Source organism: Dasypus novemcinctus, chromosome 25 (assembly GCF_030445035.2).
Source record: "Dasypus novemcinctus isolate mDasNov1 chromosome 25, mDasNov1.1.hap2, whole genome shotgun sequence".
In the NCBI taxonomy this organism is placed as follows: Eukaryota; Metazoa; Chordata; class Mammalia; order Cingulata; family Dasypodidae; genus Dasypus; species Dasypus novemcinctus.
In genome coordinates, this window is record NC_080697.1 from 14,107,368 (window position 1) to 14,128,665 (window position 21,298).

At 33.8% G+C, this 21,298-nt stretch overlaps 1 protein-coding gene across 2 annotated transcripts in view; it reads right to left on the bottom strand.

Moving 5' to 3' along the window:
- Positions 1-21,298, bottom strand: part of ATAD2B (ATPase family AAA domain containing 2B) — a 245,735-nt gene that overhangs the window by 103,569 nt on the left and 120,868 nt on the right. For both annotated transcript variants that reach the window (XM_058287681.1, XM_058287680.1), the window contains exons 13-17: positions 19,032-19,120; positions 13,892-14,051; positions 9,186-9,276; positions 3,247-3,558; positions 175-310 (exon numbers count right to left, since the gene is read on the bottom strand). In XM_058287681.1, the coding sequence (XP_058143664.1) occupies positions 175-310; positions 3,247-3,558; positions 9,186-9,276; positions 13,892-14,051; positions 19,032-19,120 (788 nt within the window). The remainder of the gene's footprint in view (positions 1-174; positions 311-3,246; positions 3,559-9,185; positions 9,277-13,891; positions 14,052-19,031; positions 19,121-21,298) is intronic.

A 21,298-nucleotide genomic window follows, 5' to 3' on the forward strand; every position in this document is an offset into this window, starting at 1 on the left:
AACTCATTATTACCACACAGTAAAAGCACGCACAGTAAAAGTCTCCCAGAGTTGTGTCCAAACAGCAGAAAAACAAAGTCCTCAAGGTTACAATAAGTAAAAATAAACCATAATTCTAACTGTAAGTAGCAAAAATAACTCTAAATAAAAAGAAATTCAATATAAAATACTCACGTTGTAAAATGAAGGTAGGGCTTATGTACAGCAGCAGCTGATGACTGTTTCTTTGGTGATCCTGAGTGACAACTGGTCTCAAAAATTGATAAGGTATTCTCATCTTCACTATCATCTAAAATTAGAGTTTCTATATCTGTTTAAAAAATCGAGAAGGTTATAAGGCTTACAAATCCTTTAATATTAGTGACCCACCACAACTAAAGAAAATTAGGTTAAAAATCAAATGAAATTAACAAACTATCTATGAAATTATACAGATTTACTAGGTAAATGGACATGTACAATATTTCAAATATTTTATGAATGAAATTTTGCCTTTACATACTCTCCATTTAAGTGTTATAAGATGTAATTTGAGAGACTTCACTAACTGCAACATGTGTGGAGAAGAAGTGGCACTCTCATAAATTCTCACCTACCTACTTAATAAAATCACTAAGCTAATTCAGACCAAACATAGTCCATTTTATATAATATACTTGGTTTAGTTAATACAGTAGTTGAGTCTAGGCCATTTTTTATGAAAGCAACAACACACACAACACACACAACTTTTTTTTTTTTTTTAAGGAAAACTTAATCCAGTTAAGGTGGAATCAAGAATTCAGTCAGGGAAACGGACTTTGGCCCAGTGGTTAGGGCATCCGTCTACCATATGGGAGGTCCGCGGTTCAAACCCCGGGCCTCCTTGACCCGTGTGGAGCTGGCCATGCGCAGTGCTGATGCGCGCAAGGAGTGCCGTGCCACGCAAGGGTGTCCCCCGCGTGGGGGAGCCCCACGCGCAAGGAGTGCACCCGTGAGGAGAGCCGCCCAGCGCGAAAAAGAAAGAGCAGCCTGCCCAGGAATGGCGCCGCCCACACTTCCCGTGCTGCTGACGACAACAGAAGCGGACAAAGAAACAAGACGCAGCAAATAGACACCAAGAACAGACAACCAGGGGAGGGGGGGAATTAAATAAATAAATAAAATCTTAAAAAAAAAAAGAATTCAGTCAGAACAAAGTTAATCTTGAAAATGCACTCATTCAAGTAGCATTGGGCTGTATATGGGCCTTAAATTTACTATTCAATGGACTAAAGTAGAACTAAAATCACTATCGAGAGTACAATACTTAAAAAGTTGCCTGGGCCACATCAAGTATTAATAGTTATACCTCACACATACATATCAAAAGTGCCAATTTATGCAAATACAAAGCAATGCTAAAAATGTGTAGGGGTTATAGAAAAGAAGATAGACAGAAATCCTACAGAGAAAGAGAGAAAGAGAGAGAGAGGGAGAGAAAAGGGAGGGAGAGAGAGAGGGAGAGAAAAAGGGAGGGAGAGAAAAAGGGAGGGAGGAAGGCTTTCTAAGGTGAGATACTGAATTGTGCTGGTAGACAGATCTCAGTGGCTTTTAAAATCTAAATATTTAAGACAACTACTATTTTTTTTAATTAACCTAGCAAATAATTGAGTACCTTCTGAATGATAATTTTATAAAACAAAGGAAAGATATTTGTCTTAGGAAATATTATAGACCAAAACAAACCAGAATAATACATTTAAATAACTTTAAAACTATTAAAAATTAAAATAAAATTTGGTTTCTTTTCTCCACTGGTATGTGCCATCAACTGAAGAAAAATTAGAACACAATACTTTATACTTATGGGGAAAAATTGTAAGAAAATATAGATAACAATGCCATAAAACCATAAAATGGTAATCTCAAATGTAGATATAGAGACTGTCATAATCTCTCAGAAGAGAAGGCAAGAAATATAGTATTTTTTCAAGAAGATATTCGTTTTTAAAAGGTTGAGAACCTGAAGGAAAGATGAAAATTTCTAGTTATGAAAATCGGAAATAAGAAATGAACAATTTGTGGTATAGTGCCCAGCTCATAGCTATTCAATAAAACATTTTGTTCCACTTCCTATTTGCTAAATTTAAGAAATCAAGTAATCATGTGACTCTATCCCTAAAAAAATTAAAGGTTCTGGGGAAAAAAAATTAATAGTGCTATTGAACTGTTACAGTGACTAAACAATATTCATAATATTTTACTACATATAATATTTAAAGTGTCAATATAATTCATTGAACAATGTTCTGTTTAGTGCAGACTACCTGCCAAACAAAGTACAAGGTACTTTGCTTTTAAAGGCAGTTTTCTGTTTTTCACTCAGTTCCAAAGTATAAACTTGAGGCTAAAATTTAAGATCCTCTACAAATAGTATCTTATGCTCCCATCAGACCAGAAAACCCTATATATGTCTCAATCTTTCCTACTCCATCACTTATTCAAAAAGTTCCATTTACCTGGAATGCCTTCCTCAACCTCTATTTCTCATCATTAAAATTCTAGTTATTTTTTAAGGTACATCTCAAAAATTCTTCTTCATTAAATCTTCCCGAACCCCTCCAAAAGGATATATTTGGCCCTTTTATGGTTCTATACAGCCCCTTAGTTATATTGTTTAACCTTCTTTATGCCCTTAAAACCATGGTCTGTGTATTGCTCCAATCTCTATGCCAATAACAAAATATACTGATGAGCTGAATCCAGAGAAGTATTACAGCAACACAGTTAAGAACATGAACTTTGAAGTTAGGCTCCCTGGCTTTGAATGCAGGCTCCAGAACTTACTGAGCGACCTTACATAAGTTAAATCACCTTCCTAAATCTCCCAGTTGCCTTCTCTATATGGTAAGGATAATAAGAATACCTATTCCACAGGATTATTTTGTCAATAACAGACAATAGATATAAGAACTTTAGAATAATAAAATATATGTAAGTCATTATTATCAGAGCTAATTTTTCTCAAGACAGTAAAATTCCTACATTAAGATGGTCAGAATGTCCCAAGAGCAAGCAAACATTCATTCTCCAAACATTCACTGGGTCCCTACCATGTACCAGGGAGTATACTAGGTCTGGAATATACAGTGATGAGTGACTATATAGTGTTCATGGCACATATAAAAGAGCATATAAAAATAATCCTATGAGGAAACTCAAATTTTGTTTATTTAATACTGTACTTTTCACATTTTAAGAATATGAAAAAGTTATTTACGGTACCTTCTTTTTTGTCACTCTGGCTAATTTCAGCATGAGGAAACACTTTTTGCAAGACTGCTAGAATATTGTTGAAGCTTCTTTCCAGGAGTGGCTTTATGATGGGAGATAGTGCATGTCCTGAAGACATTACAGCACGTTGGGAAGCAGGCACAATATTCTGCATTGCATGATAAAAATCTTGTGCGCTGAGCACGATTGAGGAAACGTCCAGCTGCAATTTATGACTGCTAGCATAAATCTGAGGATAACGCCTCCTCAGGGCAATCAGGGCAGCTTCAGTACACAGGGCCTTGATATCAGCTCCACAGTAGCCTAATGCACAAACGGAAAAGGATAACATAAGTTGATTCTTCTAGGCACTGACAATGTTTTCCAAACACACTTATCTTTAGCTTTTCAAGTAATAATTAGTACTAAATCAAAAATCACGTACAATTTTATCAACAAATGAAAACTGACCACTTAAAATAACCTAATAAAATTAGTGAATTAAGGGTTACATGCTCAGTAAGACTGAAAATGTTTTGAACATTTTATATAACAAAAATATGAACTATCAATGTTAAAACGCCATGTGTTATATGTCAAAATCACTAATTACAAAGGTTTTAAGCTCTATCTGAATTCTTTAGTGATATTCCCAATGATTAGTTTAGATCTCAAGACATTAGACTTACAAAGAAATTACTTTTCTAATATTACTAACTTCCAAACACAAAGAAAGGAGTAATATAAAGTAGTATATAAGCAGAAGTTTCAAAAATTAAACTGCTCTAATACCAAATCTGAGTTCAACCCACTAGTAAATTAACATCCATTCTCCCAAAATTATAATTTAAAATTTTAATTTACCTGTAACTGTTCCAAAGGCACTAAAGATAAGCTAAAAATGTTCCCATTGGTTTCCCAGAGTTATTTCCTTTATATATATACATTCTAGCATAAAATGACTGATAATCTAGTTCTAACGGCATGTCAACATAAGACATAAACATGCATTATCCATATTTAAATGATTATACAGTTAAACAATAGGTCAAGCTCCTTATGCTTTTATGTCATTTCACTTATCTGAGTAACAAATGTATATAAAAACATGGACTTTTAGGTCTTTACCAAAAATGAAGGAAACCTCAGACTGGCCTTACTTTTTTTTTAACATCAGCAATGACACTCACATTTGTTCACCTTTACCAGTTATGCCAGCAGGGGGAACTATTTGGACTAGTTATAGAACTCTAAGCTCAGCAAAGAGTGGTATAAGGTTTATTTATCTTTTTATACCTCACAATAACCTTACAGAATACTTTAAATAAAAATGGTGATGAGGCAGGAAAACTATGAGCAGAGAAGTAGGCCCAGATTAGCTGGCAGAAAAAGACCATTAAGGGACATCTAGGGACAAAAGCATACAAATCAAAATTCAAGTCATTCATACAATCTATAATTAACTCTATCCCAATTATCATTAAGGTAAATGATCCTGTTAATAATCAAAGCCTACAAACAACAGAAAAACCCTCCCTATCTTACTTTTTTTTCCCCATAACACTTACCTTCTAACATACTATATCATTAACCTATTGTGTTTATTGTCTGGCTTCCCAAACTAAGGTATGTGAGGGTATGGATCTTTGTTTGGTTCACTAACATATCTGAAATACCTAAATCAGTGTCTGGCACACAAGAGATACCCAATAAGTATTTGTGGAGTTAGTGAAAGAGTGAAAGAATGAGTGAAAATAGAAGAGAGTAACTGCAAAGTTACAGTTGTGAAAATAGAACTACTAGGGTATCATGTACTACAAAAAAAAGTGGGTGACTATCAGATTTTTAAGTATTTTCTAAGAAATTTAAATTCTTTTATTATTAAACCAACTTATTCCCTGCAAGTAAAAATAGAAATGAGAGTTGTGAAAAACTATAGAAAAGTACTGCATTCTTTATTGTATTCTTTAAGAAAGCTCTCAGAGTTAGGAGAAAACTTATTATGACCTCAGAGAATTTAATTCATAAAACTATGAAATTAAGCATTAATACTGTACACCATTAGAGCAATGTATTTCCTAAATGATTTCTCAGAATAACTGGATTTACTATTAGTCTCATTGTATTTTCTATTTCTCAATGAATAAATATAGGAAAAAAATTATCTTTTCCTGTGGCTTACATATTTGTTACAATGGTTCGACAAAATGAGTGCAGAATACCAGCTCATGTTAAAACAACCTATAAATGTGATCAGAGTACATGAAGTCTGTCTGCCAAATCAGAGGAAGTAAAGAATACTATCATCTTCAGTTATAAACAATTACATTAATTTTTTTTCAGTAGAGAAAAATATACACAGTTATTAAGGTACCCAGTTACTGTAAGGTCCTATTTTAAATTAAATTAAAAAACCAAGCATTTAAAAAGTGCTCAAAAATATTTAACACAAAACGGAAAAAAATTAGCCACTAACAGACATTTTAGGCAGTAAATGTTACCTATATGTTTATGTGTGGCTAATAACATATGTTGATTACATACATAATAACACTGTATTCATTTTTTCCTAATTTGTTCTAGACAATTAAAAAGTTTATCAACAATAATAGATCCCCTTTGAAGAAGTAAACTTCAAGTAGATTTTCATAATCAATAGATAATAAAAGATAGGAAATAGTTTCTTCACATTTGCTTGTGAGTGAGAATTATTAGTTTACCTCATCCTTTAATACTCATCTGGAAAGAAAAAAAAACAAACAAACCATGCAACTTAAACAAAATATGTTGATACCCAAGCCTCACAACAAAATTAGAGAATTATAATCTCTTGGAGGCTGAGAGCATAAATTTTTTGAGAAACCTTAACAAGTGATTCTGATATACACACAAAAAGTTGCAAGCTACTGACTTAATAAGCTTCCTTTACTAGATTCTAAAACAGAATTAAAAGTATATTATAACCATGGTTAACATGGATTATATTTAGGGTGACCAAATGTCCTGGTTTATGTCTTTTGTTCTGTCATAATTAAGAGTAAGCCTTTTCGCTCTCTGGTTGGACAATAAATTATATGATCATTTTAGTAATATTGAAGATTTATTACAGCTTTTAAAAAGTTAAAAGTTCACAAAGAAATTACAAACACCCCTTTCCTAAGAACTCTAAAAACTACACTAATTCTACCATTACAATTCTACTACTGACCTGAACACAAATATCTAGATACCAGAGAAAGACCATCCTTGAATAGTGCTATCTGGATGGAAATTTTGCAGATACTACAAAGATAGCTATTTAGAGAGGTTAGTCTAGAAAGAAGATCACAACAAAATGTTATCAAGCTGTTGTTGTTGTTGTTTTCAGTAAAACATCAAACACAAAGAGGATCCACAACATAACATCAAACATAACAAGGACCCACAAGATAGAAACCTCATAATTGCTTTACTTTCACTGTTTTAGCCCTCTTCGTGAAAATAGAATAGAGAATTAACCTTAAGCGCCTACTATTTATTTAAACGTTCTCTACACCAAGGTACATTTGCTGAAATTTTCACCACTTAAAAATCACATTCATGATGAAAGCACAACTCTGTGATTATACCAAATGCCAGTGTCTGTACACTTTAAGCAAAGTGTATGGTTTATGAATAAAAACTAAAAAAGGGTAGGATGGGGGGAAAACATACCAAATTATTATAAGGACTATTGTTAGTAATAATACTCTGATGATGCTCTTTCATAATTTGTAACAAATGTTTCACAACAATGCAAGGTATTGGTGGTGGGGTGATGTATGGGAACCATGTATGATGCTATGCATGTTTGTTTTGTAAATTCACAATTTTTACTACACACTTATTGCTTATGTGTTCATGTGTGAATGATATACTTCAATAAAATTTTTTTAAATGAAAAAAATGTAACTCTAAAACAAGAAACTACTAAAAAAAACAAACAAACAAAAAACCTCCTATCCATTGTCTATGCAAAACCTCTAAATTCTTGGGAATTCCTTTCAAGGTAAAAGTTACCAAATCCATGACCTCTAACAAAAGGTCATCTATCTTCGCAGTTATTCATCAAGACTGCAAACTCTTTTGTTTGGCATAAATTTCTCTGACTTGAACCCTTATATATTAAAATGTGTTTGGGATACATAAACTAATTTATAGTGGATTTAAAATTTATTACTATTTCCTTTCTGTTTAAAGACCTGTATTTGATTTTTTTTTTTACTTGAACGGATTTCTTAATAAATGTCATAAGCAAAAATAGAATTCTTTTAATTATAATGGATTTATGTCACTCTCCAGAAAGATAACAATATATATAAGCAGATTCTGCGCATGCATACACACCCACACACACGCATACACACACACGAGCTTTTACAGCCCTGTAAAAAATTATGTCTTAAGACTTAAGAAACTGACTAAAAGCTAAAATAAATCACTTGGAAAAGAAATGCAAAAGGAAACTAAAATTCTAATATTTAGTATGAAGAATTAATTAAGGTATATGATATTTCAGATGGTAAAAAGGGTAACAGAAAGTAATTTTAATATACCTAATTTTAGGGAATTTCCAAATTTCTAAGTATTCTGTTTATTTCAGTTAAGAATTATTCTGGGACAAATTCACAGAAAATCTACAAGGATTTTCCAGTCTGATCTGAGCTCTACACAATATCATAAAAGTAGCAGGAAATAAAAAGGGTCAAATTTCAAAAGGGAAAAGACTGGATTTATACCAATATACCACCCTCTCCCATAAAGCAGCACAAGGCTTTGCAAAGGTCAAGCCAAATTTACATGAAATGGGTTTGGCGCATGCTCTCTTATACCAGGCAAAGCTTAAACTGGAGTAGTGCTGGAGAGATTTACGTTTTCTCCTCACCAGAAGATGTCGAGGTCTTTGTGGCTCAAAAGCTGAGGGATGCTGCATCGGAGATGGAAGTCCCTGTGGATGAAGAGGATAATTCGGATGTAGCTAACTGAATGGACTAATGTTCTATTTAAGTTTTAATTATTTGATGGTGGATTACAATGAATTTTGAACTAAGTTGTTCTTTTTGGTTTTGGTAACTTTACACTTTTCCCAAGTAGACCATTGATTGTTATGGACTTATTTGGGGGTTTCTTAATGCTAAAAGTTAATGGAGAGAATTTATATTTTTGAGAAAATGAGAAGAAAAAGATAAAAGAGGGAAACAGAATGAAGGAAAAATACTTATGTGTTTATTCACTTGCTTAATACTGTATCCATTTTTATTTCAAACCTAATTAAAATCAAAATCCTGAATTCCATCTCCTATTATAAGATCATCTATATACATGAAATGTCTTCACCATGTCCTTTTAGGACAGTATTATTCATTTACCCTGTGGGGCAATCTTCCACTGTGACTAATTTAATACTAAATTGGGAAGTTTTATATTTTGGGAAGATAGCAGTGGCTGTTGATTATTTTCTTTGAAGACCTCTCACATCCAGCTCCTTTCCAGTCCTCAGGTATGATGATGAGCTCACTGTGTAATCTGCAAGGTAAAAATCTTCTCTCCTGCTTTTGACATGAACCTTTCTCTCCCAAGTCTTCGTTTAATTACTTTGGAGTAAAATTTCCAAAAGGAGACAAATCCTAAAAGCAGCCACCACTATAGAATACAGTAATATTTTGCATGCCATAAATAAGGATATCAAGCACTCAATTCACGGCATACTACTACTGAACTTTGTTACTCAAACAGTTAACAAACAATAGCAAAAAATTCTAATTTAGAAGTATTCAAACCTTAAATGAAATATTTAGAATACTTTAAGATAAAGGCAGAGCCATCTATTGCACAAAGACATAACTACACTCAATCAAATTCCAAATATCAGGAGAAAGGGAGGCTGAGTAGAATAAACAATGACAATCAAAGCACTCAAGAGCAGCACTCACCGACACATTTTTCAGCCAATTCGCCTAAAAAAGCATCTGACAATTTTGGATTCCAGTCCCTGGTATGGATCTGTAAAATGTGTTTTCTGGCCTAAGAAAAAAAGTACAGATAAAGTATCACCAACCCCTCAAATGTATTAGCTGGAACAAATTTTGACTAACCAAATTACAGAAACAAAAAATATTTATTTTAAGAGAAGTTTAAACACCTTGGCATCCACATCAAGTCTGATTCCACAGTAACTCTAGGGAGTAGAGATCTGGTCTCTATTTCACTAAGATATTTATGGTTTTCAGAGGTGAAGGAACTTCAGTAGTGGCACATGACAACTTAGTTATTACTATAAGACTAGAACTTAAAACTAAACTTTACTTTTTCATTACATCATTTTTAACATTTAAAAATATGCAAAGTAGAAAATTTAACACTATAATAACTTTTATAAAAACTTCAGATTTCACAAAATGTGGCCCCTAGAATATTTATAAGGTATTGTGACTAAACAGACAGCTGACAGGCAATTTGAAACTAGAAATAAATTTTAATTTTAAAAATATCCAACTAATAATTAAGTATAAGGCATATTATTATCTTCTGTAAGTGAACTGATGCTTTGGCTTTCCATATATTTCCAGGTAATTTCAGTAAACATTAAAATAATTCATTGAAAAATCAAAAGTTTAAACAATTTTATCTTAATTTTTTCTCAAAATGACATCCCCTACGTCAAATTCTGACTGTATAGTACAGCAATGATTTTAATGTCTTGGTTATAAAATAAACTCAACTTATTTCCCAGAGTAAAAGAAAAGAAAAAGCAAAGTATAAAAATCCATAAAGAACAGATACTACTACCATTAAGAGTTAGATTAGAATTTTTTTTTTTCCTGTTTGCCTTCTTTGGGAAGAAAACACTTCTTTGGGGAGTAAACAACTTGAAAACACTAGTCCCCTCAACATCGCTACCTAAGCTTCTTGATGCTGTGACAGGAGCAAATTATAACCACGAGAACAGTATCTTACAGGCTTGATATGAAAATTGGGTCTAGTACCAAAATAAAAAGAACTTAAAAGTCATCAAGATAAATCTTGCTCAAAAAGTTGAAAAATTTGGAATCAACTGCTATTGTTTCAATTCCAAGTTCTAAGTTAAGCACTGAGATACCAAAAATAAAGGCATGTTATGACACTTATCTTCTTCCAATTTGAAGTATCTGCCTGAACAGACACTAAAAAGGCATAAAGTCAAAGTACAAAAGAAATGTCATTCTGAAAGCTTATCTATTCTGAAAGATGATATTAAAGACTCTACAATGATTTCATTAGCAGCAGAGTGTTTTAAAAAAAAGTTTAAAAGATCCTTAAAAATCAAAAGCGTGTTTAAAAAATTTAAGCTGAAAGACACTCAAAAAAGATTTGTTATTTCATTTTACAAAATAAGTAAACAATGGTTCAAAAAAAATGAAATTAATGCCCTATGGTCAGAAAGTTATCAATAAATCTTAAAATTAACTCTACATCTCTAAAACAGTTGAGTGCCATGTTATTTCCCTATACAACCTAATCAGTCTCTTTTTTTAAAATCATACTGAAAACAAGATATAGAATGAAAAAGAGTTAAAGCAAGAAATGTTTTATTACATAGTTTATTCTATATGGCATACAGAATAGTAAGTCAAATGGCTTCCTCAGATAGGAAGTGGCTTCTACTATTAAGAGTGAAAGGCAAATTTACCCCGTTGTCTTCCAGGTTTCACAAATACACAGTCACACGCACACACTAATAACAATAATGATGATGATAAAGATGAAGCAGAAGAAGGAAGAGGAGGAGGAGGAAGAGGAAACTAAAGAAATTAAAAAGCATTACTCCACAAAGAAGACATGTAGTATTTGAGCTAACAAAAGATCTAAGAAAATTATTCAAATTTGGAATCAAGACCTACTGTTTAAAATATTTTACTTGTTCAAAGAACAAACCTCAGGACTAATATGAGATACTGACTGGTATCACTTTAAATTAATGACCCAAATGGGTTCTTATTACTGACCTAATGCTTCTTTAAGCCATTCATTATGCCTTTCTCTTAGCAGTCTAGTGTATATCTTCTCCATATCTTCAAGCTCACTTATGACATTGCTTTCTAACTCACTGAGAAAATTAAAGCAATCAGAAAAACACTACTATGGACTTCCCACACCAAATCTATCATCTATCAGCCTATGCACCCATAAACTCTGTGTTCACCCTACTTTCAGAGACAAAATATCCAGTTCCTGTCTAAGATCAATCTCCCACTCATACACTAACCCTATCACCTCTTGTCCACTTAAAGCAACCTCTCTGATAATTTTCCCTTTTCAATTTCATCACCAACATTTCCCCCTCTTTTGGGATATTCCAAGCTGACAGTTCTCCAAAACAACAAACACCTACTCTTCTCTACACTTTCCCCATCATCTGTCATCTCATTTCTACACCTCCCATTGCAGAAAAACTCAGAAATTTGACCTCCACTCACTATCTCTAATTCGTCCCTTCCCAATCTCTATTAAATTAAACCTACTCCAGTCAAACTCTGGAACTCTAACTGAAAATGCTCCAGTTTACTGATGACCTCCAGAATGCTAAATACAATACCCAATTCTCAGTCATCATCTGATTTGACTTAGCAGCAGTGTGACACAGTTCACCATGCCCTCCTCCCTAACATACTTTCCTCATCTGGCTTCCAGGACACCCCCCCTCCTAGTTTTCTCTTACCTGACTGACTGCTCCTTAAGACAGATTTAGTCACCTCCTGCAGTCTCATGACCTTAAGTACTATCTAAGGGAAAGGCCAGCCTAGGCCTTTTCCACAGATACAGTACTGGGAAGATGATCTTAGGTTTACTGTCTCACAGCACAATTTCCTCGAAATGTAGAAAGTTAACATAAATGTGGAAAACTCTGCTCTAGATCCATACTATATGTCAGGGAAGCCACTACATGCAACACTAATTTAAATTTTAAATTAGAAATAGAATTTAAAAATTCAGTTTCTCAGCTCAATGGCCATATGTGGTTAGTGGCTATCACGTTGGATACTTTCCAGTGCAAATACAGAACATTTCCATCATCACCGAAAACGTGAATGGTCAGTGCTGTTTTAGACTTTATTCCTGAACTCCTGATTTGTGGACTGCTCCTAAACTGTAAGGGCTGTGAACTGACATACAGACCTGGAAACCTACATGGCAAGGACAATATAAAAGACAACTGTGTCGCTTACACAGCCAGTGGGTTACAGGCCATTATATTCTGTCATAACTTACAAAATTGCATGGGACAGTGTAAACTATAATGTAAACTATAAGCTACAGTTAGTGGCAATGCTTCAATACATGTTCATCAATTGTAACAAATGTACCAGACTAATAAGGATGTTGTTAATGTGGGAAAGTGAGGGAAGGTAAGGAAAAGGGATATATGGGAATCCCCTATATTCTTTATGTAATATTTATTTAATCTAAAGTTTCTTTAAAATAGATTTTTTTTTAAACTAAGGACACAGTAGTGGGTGTAGCTCAGTGGTTGAGTGCCTGCCTCTCACGTAAAGGTCCCGGGTTTCGATCCTTGGTACCTCCTTAAAATAAACAAACAACAAACTAAGCACACTCATTCTCTGGGTAATGTTAGAGTCTGGAAACTGTGCTTGGACTGTGGTTAAATGTCCAAAACATGATAGCTGATGGCTCCCCATATTAGTGAAGGCTGAACTCATTTTAGCATTGTCTCCTACAACTAAGCACATCTCTGTGCTTAGTGCAATGAAAGTGGTGTTGTGTACGCTATGTTTTCTGTATTGACAAAGCTAAGTAAACCTGGTGCCAATTAAAAGACTGCAAGTTGGGCTGTCAATACAAATCTGAGACAACTGCTTAGAGGCTGTGCAAATTAATAACAAACTGAGATACTAACTGTTCTGCACACGAAGTCATTGCCTTGGTTTCCCTATGGTATTCTAGCCTGTCCCAATAAATTAAGTCTTTCATACATTTGAAATTAAACCAAGCATTTCACATAAAGATCTAAGTTCAGAGCCTGATATCAACAAGTACATATTCAAATACGTTTCTCCTCTGGACCCATGAGTTCCCAATGAAGAGTCAAAGGTTAAACCAGTCAAAGACTAATTATTATTAAAATTTTAAATAGAATCAGGAAAAAAGATATTTTCACAGCATATTAAATAACATTTTACATAATCAATGACTCTACACTGCCCTGTTTTATTTATACCTTCATTGTTTAAAAAAAAAAACAACTTTACATTGTAATGCAAAATGTTTGTGTTGTTAATTAAATATGATGTTATGGTGATTTTCATGAAAATTTGGATACTGGCACTTATTAATAAACCACCAATATTCTATGAAAACATCGTTTTTATAGAAGCAAAGCCAATTTGGCCAACTATACTTCCGCAGACACACGAACTGCCATACAACAAAATCGTCAACAATCTGGAGAACTAAAGAAAATATCAAATAAGCAGATATAGTAACCTAATCAAGAGCTTTCCTCTGAATTATTAACTAAGATATCCCATAAGCAGCAAAATCTGAACAATGAAAATTCATAAATTACTACTCTCAAAGGATATATGTGCTTCAAATTCAAATTATACATAAATTTTAATATTCTGAAAACAAAATCTCTTACCTTTTGATCAGGCAGGTTGAAAAGGAATTCTCTGTCAAAACGACCAGGTCTCCTGAGTGCAGGATCTATAGAATCAAGTCTGTTTGTAGCACCAATAACAACAATTTCGCCCCTATTATCTAATCCATCCATAAGAGCAAGAAGGGTTGACACTATAGAGCTATAAAAAAAAAAGTTTCAGGCAAAATTGAAAATTTTTTTCAGGAAAGAAAGAAAAATAAGTTTGTAAAAAACTGCTTATAATAATTTTATAAGTCTTAAATGCTAATAAAATAATTGTGACATGATTATGTCTTAATGCAAGGTGAAGTAATTTAAAGAAATCATTTCCAAAAGTATTCCAAGAATACATTGATAGAATGGACATCATCAAAAACTTAAACTTTTCTGCTTAAAAGAACATTATCAAGGAGGTGAAAGAGCAACAAACACGTTAGGAGAAAGATTTGCAAATCATATATTTAAGGGTCTAGTACCCCGAAAATAAAGAGAATTATTATAAATCAACAATAAAAAGATAAACAACCCAACTTAAAAGCAGCCAATGAAATTTTTAAGTTATGTATTTATCTATTTATTTATTTTAGGAGGTACTGGGGATTGAACCCAGGACCTCTTACACAGGAAGCAGGCAGGCGCTCAACCACTGAACTACATCTGCTCCCCAGCCAATAGATTTTAATAAACATTTCTCCAAAAAGATAAACAATACATAATTGGTCATTAGAGATAGGCAAATCAAAACCACAATGAGATACTACTCTCACCCACGAGGATGACTATAATAAAAAAGAAAAATTTTAACAAATGTTGGGGAGGATATGAAGAAGTTGAGTCCCTCATACTCTGTTACTGGGATTGTAAATTGTTGTAGCTACTTTGGAAAACATTCTGGCAGTTGCTCAAATGATTAGATATAGAATTATCACATGATCTAGCAATTCCACTCCTAGGTACATCCAAAAGAAATGAAAACATATATCCAGACAAAAACCTGTACATGAATGTTTCTGGTAGCATTATTCACAATAGCCAAAAGGTAGAAACAACTCAAATGTCCACAAACTGACGAATGGATAAACAAAATGTAACATATCCATATAATGGAAAATTTAATCACAAAAAGGAATGAAGTTCTCTGATACTTGCTTCAACATGATGAACTTGAAAACATTATGCCAAGTAAAAGACACAAAAGGCTATATATTACATGATTCCATTTACATGTACAGAAGAGAAAAGTCTAAAGAAACAATGCGTATTAGTAGCTGCCTATGGAAAGATGGGGATGGGAGTTGGGAAAGGTAGATGGCGGGTTTAAGAGTGATGGCTAGGGAAACGGACTTTGGCCCAGTGGTTAGGGCATCCGTCTACCATATGGGAGGTCGGCGGTTCAAACCCCGGCCTCCTTTGACCCGTGTGGAGCTGGCCATGCGCAGTGCTGATGCGCGCAAGGAGTGCCTTGCCACGCAAGGGTGTCCCCCGCGTGGGGGAGCCCCACGCGCAAGGAGTGCGCCCGTGAGGAGAGCCGCCCAGCGCGAAAAGAAAGGGCAGCCTGCCCAGGAATGGCGCCGCCCACACTTCTCGTGCTGCTGAGACGACAACAGAAGCGGACAAAGAAACAAGACGCAGCAAACAGACACCAAGAACAGACAAACTGGGGGGGGGGGGGAAGGAATTAAATAAATAAATAAATCTTTAAAAAAAAAAAAAAAGAGTGATGGCTAAAATCTGAAAGACTTCTTTGGGGGTGATGAATTTGTTCTAAAATTCATTGAATTGTACTGTATAAATGAATGAATCATATCTAAATAAAGCTGTTATTAAATAAAGAAATAAGAGAGTCTGTTTAATATGCAGCAATCTTGCTTTGTTTTTATTTAAAGTCTGGCAAGGAGAAGAGAAATGAGAGAACAGAAAAATAATTGAAAAATAGGGGCCAAAAATTTACAAATTTCATGAAAACTATAAATTCACAGGTCCAAAAACTAAATCCAAGAACAAGAAAAATGGAGAATACTCTGCCAAGATACTCATTAAGCAAACTATACAAAATCAGTGATAAACAATAAAAAACCATTAAGTCAGAAGAAAAAAGATACATTATATGCAAAGAAACAAAGGTAAATATGACATCAGAATTCCCAATTGAATCAGTAAAGTGAGAAGACAGTGGACCAACATTTTTAAAGTGTTGAAAAGAAAAAGAATATCAACCTAGAATCTCTATCCAGAGAAAATATCTTTCAAAAACAAAGGCTAAGTTTCCCAAAAATGTAAACATAAAACACTACCACACAACCCAGCAATTACTAGGTACATAATTCCCCAAGAGAAATGAAAACATATGTCCACAAAAAGACATACATATGAATGTTAATTACACCATATTTCACAATAACCCCAAACTAGAAAAACCTGTATGTTCATCCAAAGTGTGGTTTAACTATACAGTCAGAATACTATACAGTGGAATATAACAAAAAAGAAGGAACTACTGACATAAGCTCTATCATAATGACCCTAGAAACCATTTTACTGAGTGAAAAAAAAGCCAGGCATAAGAGACCACATATTATATAATTCCCTATATGAAATGACCAGAAAAAACAAATTTAGGGAGACAGACAACAGATTACTGATTCCTGGGGCTGGAGGTGGGAACAAAGATCTACTGTAAATGGTATACAGAATCTTATTAGGGAGAGAAAAATATCCTAAAATCTATTTATGTTGATAACTGTAACAGTGTGTAAAGTTGCTGAAAACATCATTGAATTATACAATTGAAATAAATTAATTTTATGATATATAAAAATACCTCAATAAAGCTGCTTTTTAAAAACAGGTTAAATAAAGGTTTTTTTAGAAATTTTAAAGCTGACATAATTTATCATGAATAGACCCACAGTAAAAGAAATGTTAAACATCTTTCAGGAAGAAAGAAAATGTTACAGAATAGAATCATGGATACCTACAAAAGAATAAGAAACACCAGAGCAACTATATGAATAAATATTTAAGATTTTTTAAATTTTAATATTTATATCTCTTTAAAGGTTTAGATGCAGGACATTATATATCCTGCCATAACTCACTGAATGGTCTGGGAGAGAGTGTAAACTACAACATAAACTATAATCAATGCTGTGTAGCAGTGCTCCAAATGTATTCATCAGGTACAATGAATGTACCACACTAATGGAAGAAGTTGTTGATGTGGGAAAAGTGAGGGGTGTGGGGAGTGGGGCATATGGGAATCTTCTATATTTTTTAATATAACATTTTGTGTGATCTATGTATCTTTTAAAAATAAATTAAAAGTATATTTTTTTAAAGTTTATAACATTGCAAAATTAAAGCGTATGGCAACAATAGCACAAATCTCAGGAGAGGAGAAATTCAAGTATACTATTTTAAGGTTCTTATACTATATGTAAAAGGATACATCATCATTTGATATAAACCCTAAAGCTACTAATAAAACAGTGAAACCAGTCATGGCTAATAAGCCAATAAAAGATAATGTACACTCATAAAAAAATATTCAATTAATGCAGAAGAATAATAGGAAAAAGGAAGTGAGGAACAGATAGGACAAAGAGAAAACAATCATCAAGATGACAGCTGTAAACATAAGTGTATTAATAATCATAAAATGTAAACGCCAATTGGGGGTGGGGAGATAGATATATTCATTAACTTGATTGCATTACATTTTCATAGGTGTAAACCTATGTGAACACTTATCAAAATTGGACACTTTAAATATGTGCAGTTTATTGTATAATTATACCTCAATAAAGCATTCAAATTCAATAGAAAATCTAAGTTGAAACGGAAAACTTTCCAAAAAAAAATTTTTTTTTAGAGACAAGAAAGGAGAAATAGGAAAAGAAAACAAAAAAACTAGCAGAGACAAGGAGAAAACAAGAAATCAACCAAATAAGTGATTATTTAACATTAACAGATTATACAGTTAAATAAAAAGGATGGAGATGGTCAGAATAAGAAAGACCCAATCAAATATCTAAAAGAAAAACATTTTAAGTAAACATTTTCTAGTGAAAATAGATGAGAGGAAAAAATATCCCATGCACACAGCGTAAGAAAGCTAGACTATCTAAATTAATTGCTGATAAAAATAGATTTTGAAACAAAATATTTTACCATAGATAGGCATTTCATAATGATAAGAAGATGACTTCAACATAAAGACATAACAACAATAAATGTGTATGTACCTGTTATGGACTGAATCATACCCCCACACACAACACATGTTCAAGTCCCAACTCCAGTCCTGTGAGTATGAACTGATTTGTAAATAGGATATCTGACTCCAACATGACTAGAGTTCTTGGAGAAAATATGGGCACAGTCAGAAGAAGAATGACAAAGAGAAAGATAGCCACACAGAGGAGTGGAAAGCAGCAAACTACCAAAAGAATACCTAACCTTAAGAAGTCATCAAAATTCAGCAAAATGCCTTAAAGGAAAAAGGAACTTCAACTATCACTTCAGCTATTACTCAGAATTCTTATTTTCGTTCAGCTTCGAACCAGGTATTTTATCATCTTGTCAGCTCTTCCATGCTACAGAGAATATCTTGGTTTTCAATTCAAGAATTTTTAGCTGTTTTCAGTGGGGGATATGGCCCAAATAATTCAGCCTGCTGTAGTCCCAGGAACATAAGTCCTTGAATAAACTATTTCTAACTCTATATTAAACTTATTCATTAGATTCATTTCATCATTTAAACTGTAACATACTAGAAGAAAAACTATTTTTGCTCCCTCTCAACTGTCTAGACAAGTATCTTACATATAACTGACAGTATGTGCTCAATAAATATATCCTTTAATGCCTTCTCCACCCAAAAGAGTTCTAGAAGAAATAAACTCTTTGGAAAGATCGCTCCTCTCCAGAACTTACTCATACCTCTTCAGATCATTTCCACATCTCTTGGTCACTCAAACTTAACCTTAAATATCATTATTAAAACTGAAAATTTCTTCAAGTACACAGATTACATTTTTAAATTCTTTGTAAGCCTCACAGAAGTTAGCCAAGGACTAAGGCTAAATATTAAGCCAGTGAGTGAAAAAAAAACTCAACATAACAGACTAGGAAAACTTACCTATGGATCTGATCTTGTCTGCTCGAGCGAACTGGAGCTAATCCATCTATTTCATCAAAAAATATTATAGAAGGTCTCATCAAATATGCCTAGGGTAAAAAGAAAACAAATGTTCATTTGTTGTTTGAGTTTTCATTTTAAAATTTTATCTTTATTTTTTCATGAAATATTAGCAAATGGTACAACATACAGCAGGTATAAAAGAATATACAGGAAAAAGAAAATCTCCTTCCCACCCCAGTCTCCAACCACAACGTCTTCTCCCAGTAAGCAGCCACTGTTTTCAGTTTGTTTATTCTTCCATACATATTATTTTTACACATGCAAGAAAATGTTTTATTAAACGCAAATGATAGCATGCTATACGCCTTGCTCCTTTAATCATATAACTCCACCTTTATCATATAACAATATAACTCAGTTATCTTCCATAAGGACATAAAGATCTGCCTCATTTTTTTTAATATGACATTTATTGGTGGGCTTTTTTCTACTAATCGTTTTGTTTTTTCTTTTCAAGATTTTTTATTTATTTCTCTCCCCTTTCCCCTCTCCCCCCAGTTGTCTGCTCTCTGTGTCCATTTGCTGCGTGTTCTTCTGTGTTCACTTGTATTCTTGTCAGCAGCACCTGGAATCTGTGTCTCGTTTTTTTTTGTTGTTGTTGCATCATCTTGCTGCATCAGCTCTCCATGTGTGCGGCACCATTCCTGGGCAGGCTGTACTTTTTTCCCACTGGGTGGCTCTCCTTATGGGGCACACTTCTGCGAGTGGGGCTCCCCTACGCGGGGGACACCCCTGCATGGCACGGCACTCCTTGGGCACATCAGCACTGTGCGTGGGCCAGCTTACCACACCGGTCAGGAGGCCCTGGGTTTGATCTTGGACCTCCCATGTGATAGGCAGACACCCTATCCATTGGGCCAAATTCGCTTCCCTGCCTCATATTTTTTTTAATAGATTTTATTTTTTGAGGCAGTTTTTGATTTACAGAAAAACTGCCCAGAAAATATGGGAGTTCCCACATACTCACCGTTTCTTCTATTATTGATACCTTGGCATTAGTGTGGTGCATGTTTCATTTGATTAACCAATACTGATTTACTATTAACTAAAATCCATTGTTTATATTAGGGTTCACTCTTTGTAATGTACAGTTCTATGGGAGTTGACAAATCCATAATGTCATGTATCCACCATTACAGTATCATACAGAATAGTGTCATTACGCTAAAAAATGCTCTGGGCTCCACCTCCTAACCCCAGACAACCACTGATCTTTCTATTATCTCTATAGTTTTGCCCTTCTAAAATGTCATATAGTTGGAACCAACTGTATTTTGACACTGGCTTTTTTCTCTTAACAGTACGCATTTAAGATTCCTCCCAATATTTTTGTAACTTGACTGTTAATTCCTCAATAATACTTTCTTTTTCCCTCAATAATACTTCATTGTATGGATGTAACAGTATATCAACTCACATTCTGAAGGACATCTGGTTGCTTCCATTTTGGGCAATTATAAGTAAAGCTATTATAAACATTCATATGCAGATTTTTGTGTGGTCAACAGTTTTCAACTCATTTGGTTAACTCCCTAGGAATATGAGTACTACATTGTAAGGTAAGCCTATGTTTGGCTCTGTAAGAAACTGCCAGGCTGCCTTCCAAAGTACCTGTACTGTTTTGCTTTCACACCAGCAATGAGTAAGAGTTCCTGTTGCTCCACATTTGCCCAGTGTGTGGTGCTTTAAGTGTTTTTTATTTAAGTCATTCTAAGAGGTATGTAGTGATATGTTGTTTTAATTTGCAGTTTCCTAATGACATGATGTTGAGCATCCTTTCATATACTCATTTGCCATCTGTGTGAGGTATCTGTTCAGATCTTTTGCCATTTGGTAATTGGGTTCTTTGTTTCTTAATGTGGAGTTTTAAGCGTTCTCAGTATATTTTGGATACAAGTCCTCTACCAGATATGTATTTTGCAAATAATTTCTCAGTCTGTGGTATGTCTTTTCATTCTCTTAATAGCATCTTTTGTTTTCCATTTTAATTAAGTCCAATTTATTAATTTTATTTTTCTTTACTGAACATGCTTATGGTGGTACAGGTAAGAAGCCATCACCACCCCAAGCTCACCTAGATTTTCTCCTACTATCTTCTAGAAATTGTATACTTTGTGATTTACTTTTAGGTAAAAGGTGTAAGATCTGGGTCTAGATTCATTATTTTGAACATCGATGTCCAGTTGTTCCAGCACTTTTCTCCA